Source organism: Microtus ochrogaster, chromosome 10 (genome assembly GCF_000317375.1).
Source record: "Microtus ochrogaster isolate Prairie Vole_2 chromosome 10, MicOch1.0, whole genome shotgun sequence".
NCBI classification, from domain to species: Eukaryota; Metazoa; Chordata; class Mammalia; order Rodentia; family Cricetidae; genus Microtus; species Microtus ochrogaster.
The window spans coordinates 52,078,971-52,083,115 of NC_022016.1; the positions used below are offsets into that span (position 1 = coordinate 52,078,971).

General features: G+C 50.2%; 1 protein-coding gene across 1 annotated transcript in view; it reads left to right on the forward strand.

The window, feature by feature from the left end:
- Positions 1-4,145, forward strand: part of Smpdl3b (sphingomyelin phosphodiesterase acid like 3B) — a 22,018-nt gene that overhangs the window by 9,436 nt on the left and 8,437 nt on the right. Inside the window, exon 3 of the mRNA XM_005353118.3 lies at positions 1,299-1,396. Within this exon, the coding sequence (XP_005353175.1) occupies positions 1,299-1,396 (98 nt within the window). The remainder of the gene's footprint in view (positions 1-1,298; positions 1,397-4,145) is intronic.

A 4,145-nucleotide genomic window follows, 5' to 3' on the forward strand; every position in this document is an offset into this window, starting at 1 on the left:
GGTTGCTGAGAATTGAACTTGGGAGCTTTGGAAGAGCAACCAGTGCTCTTAACCTCTGAATCATCTCTCCAGCCCAAAATCCATAATATTCTTGACTGTCCCTCACTATGATGTGGGGGTGACCACCCCATGGACCCTGTGCAGGGGCAGAGGAAGGACACTTTAGGAATGCGGCAGTGTCGCAGGAGGGCCTGGACAGGCCTCTGTTACTTGGGCCCCAGAATCGATAAACTCCTTCCAGGAGTCGTGCTGCGGGATGCAGGCTCTGATACTTGTGAGGAGAGGCCCTTAAACACTGTCTGGGATTGAAGAGATGGCTCAGTGATTAAAGAGCACTGGCTGCTCTTCCAGAGGACCCAGGTTCAATTCCCAGCGCCTGTTGTGCCCAGATTACGACCCCCAGAGAGAGACCACCAGAGAGGTCCAGACTGTAATAAGCAAGGTTTAATCAGCATAATACAAACATGTTTGGAACTCATCTCCATCCCCATTACAACAAGGTAGAGAGGAGTTCAATCTCCTCTGTGGGGTAAGCTTTTAAAGGCATAACTACAAAGAGAATCTTTGAAGATGCTTTAGCACTGGTACAAGGACTTTCGCTCCCTCCCATTCTGCTAAGTCAGCTCTTTCCTTGTTTTTAGAACAAGGCCACTGTTCCTGAGTTAGGCCATCTTTATAAGCCTGTACCAGGTGACTGGCTGGGCTGAACTAAGTGACCTTGTGCTCGGAATCTCCTGGGTGGGAGAGGGGAAGGCCACTATCTTCCTGGGAAAACATTCTGCTAGGAAATTTCTTCTCACCCCTTTGAGAATAAGGGGTGAGGTTCCCACACACCCACATGGGAGCTCACAACTGTCTGGTAACCCCAGTTCCAGGGGATCTGATTCCGTTACACCAATGCATATACAGTAAAGTTAAATAAAATATTTTAAAAAACCCTGCAACACTCTGAAACACACAGTCCCTCTGGGAAATCCATGATCCTTCCCCAGGTACGGCATTTTTCTAGAAGGCTCTCGGAGCTTACAGAGCTGAATGGCATCGGATGGGATGATTTCCGGGGTTCTTTATGGCCCTTCAGTTAGAAACGCATGTCTGAGACAGCTGTAGTTTTTTGGAAGAGAACATGTAGAAAACAGACGTTTTTATTTTTAGTGTGTGTGACTACGATTAGGTACTCACGGTTATTGATTCTTCTGTCCTGTTCAACTGCGTTCCAGCTTGCCTTTCCTTGGTCATGTGGGGGCAGGGCCCACTGCTGTCCCTTTCTGTCTCACTGTCTCACTGGTGTTTTACAGGGATGACACGCCGCACGTCCCCAATGAGCAGCTAGGGGAGGCAGCTGTGGTGGATATTGTGGCACGCCTGACCAACCTCATCAGGGAGGTTTTTCCAGGTAGGACTCACTGTTTGGTCGTCAGTGTCCCCTGATCCCCCAGTGGCTCTGGCATGGGACACAGCAGCAGGAGCTGGAGTCCAGACCTTCACAATAGTGACCTCACTCCAAGTTTCAGGCACTCGACAGCAGCCATTTCTCACCTTCCACACAGCCTTCCCACTGGCCTGTGGAGACACGGGTGGCCACTAAAATAGTTGCCGGCCACTGCTCCATCTTGCACCCTTCTCTGTCTGATGCCAGACTCACAGCTGCCAGTGTCCACAGTTACAAACAAGCCTCCCTGGGCAAGCTCACGCGGGCTCACACGTGGCCTTTGTATCCTGCCCTGATGCTAGCGTTGGTATCAGCTGTCTGTGGACCGTCTGACTCTCGGGGGCGTCTGGGAGATGCTGCTTGCTCAGTGCTTCCTAAACCCGTCAAGCCAGGCAGAGTGGACAGGGAGAGAGCAATCCGGAGGGACAGGAGAGGAAAAGGGCCTCTCTCACCTATTGGCCCTTGCAGATGGTTTTAAATGGGCCATGCAAAACAGGTTCTGGGGGCTGAGTCAGGTCCACAGGCTGCCAACTGGGAGCCTGAGAAAGTGCCTACCAGTGTCTACCTCTGTCTCCTTCTGCTCCTTCTAAAGGTCATATTCAGTCCCCCTATCCACGTACAGAATCATGATAAGCTAAACAACAGCTGTATACATCAGCTGTATACATCACGTGCTAAGTGCTGGGACCCGCTCTAAGGTCTCGGCAGGCTTTAGCGCATGCGCTGTCATGCCAAGCACAGATCGGAGCTGTTACCACTTAGTTCTCCTAATGAGGAATGTGAGTCTTGGCATCAAGTCAGCTGGTCAAGGTCACGAGGCAAGTGTGGGCCCCATCTGAGAACTGCTCTTCCTCCCCCAGTCTCCTCCCTGGACATAAACCAAAGTTTGCAGGGACACCTGGCTCTGCCCGGCTTATCTAACCCAGCCCAGCATGTTCCATGATGATAGGCTTGTTCATCTTTCAGCAGAGGTCGCTACTTAGAGTCCAAATGGGCTATCTGCCCCACCCCCAGCTCTGGGTATTACTACCCCCAATGCAGCTAGGGACTGATACCTCGGAAGTCACTTTCTAGTGCGGGATTCAGGCTCACACCCAATCCTGAGCCTCTCTCCTCTGGTCCACAAAGAAGAAAAGGGAATAATGGGTAAGAAAGCAATTTACTGGGGCTGGGTGATAAAACACTCAGACGTAAAGACTCCAGTCTGTTCGGATCCCTTACACAGACATTAAAGCTGGGGTCAGCCGCATACGCTGGGGTCAGCACTTGGGGGACAGAGAGACAGAGCGTGGGGGCTTGCCGGTTAGCCCCTATAGCCACGAGGGCCCTGAGAAAGTTCAAAAATAAGGCAGAGAAACGACTGGGAAGGAATTCCACTGTCCACCCTAGGCCTCCATCCACACCCACATGGGCGGGTACACCCCCACACACGCGTGTACACGCAAACACCACGTACACACAAAAACAAAACCAGGAAACTCTTCATTGACCATGATTTAACACACGTGTAAAAACTACAGATTTTGTAGTCTGTGTCCCATTTGGTACAACCGCCAATGTTGAAGATACCACTGGCTGTAAGGGGAATTGTTTAATATATGGCTATGAAAAAAAAGCCAAAGGTGCTGCCCGATAAAGATGGACACGGTGCTTTCTCACAGCCACGGGAGGAAGACACGCCTCATTTTGAGAGATGCTAAAATGAGACCATACGGGAAGATGTGAGAGAGAATTAAAACACGGGCCAAGCAGAACAGGCCTCATTCTGGAGGTGGGAGCTGCATCACAGAGTTCAAAGAATGAACTGCAAAGGAGCGGGGGCCAGGAATGTATGTGGTCAGTGGTGGAGTGGCTTCCTGCCAAGCATGGGCCCTGCAGAAGGAAGCAGAAGGGATCAGGTGGGGGGGAGAGAAGGAAGGGCTTACCTGGGGTGGGGTGGTTTGCTTCTGTAGTTTGATTCCCCTTGAGTTTCCAACCTTCACGTTGCACATCAGGCTTGCCTCTCTCACAGAGAGAGGCTGAGAACATAGGCGTACAAGGCAAGACCAGGAAAACAGCAATGAAACAGGCCCCACATTTTCCTCTTCCGTAAGCCAGGCGAGCTCACCCAGCACCTGGTTTCTTCCTTTGAAAAGGGGAAGTCATGATGCCTGTCCCACGGGTTTGTTTGAGGATGAGATAAGATAGTCTGGTCGTTCACGCTGTCGACAGATAATTACTAGAAAAGTGGGAACTTTCAAGGAATAAACAATATTTATTCACGCAGCCTTCACTTATACGGGACCTAGCCCACGGTAGCTGTGAGCAGTGTAAATGATTCTTTCCTTTCCTGTCGGCGCATGACAGGGAGTTATATTTTCTCTCAGGTGGGTCTGCTTCCTTCTAAGGTACTGGGACCAAACCTAGGGCCCCTTGCTTTCTAGGCAAGACAGGTGCTCTACCAAGGACTATGCCCTAGCCCGTTTTGAAGCCAGGTCTTGCTAAGTTCAGCAGGTTGGCCTTGAACTCGTCTGTAGTCAGGAGGACTTGAATTTGCAGCCCTCTCACCTCAGACTCCTGAGCAGCTGGAATTATAAGCTTCTGCTACCAGGCTCATTTAAATGGGGTCTTGTTTGAGACAGGGCCTCACTGTGTAACTCTGACTGTCCTGGAACTCACTCTTTATTTTTATTTATTTATTTATTTATTTATTTATTTATTTATTTATTTATTT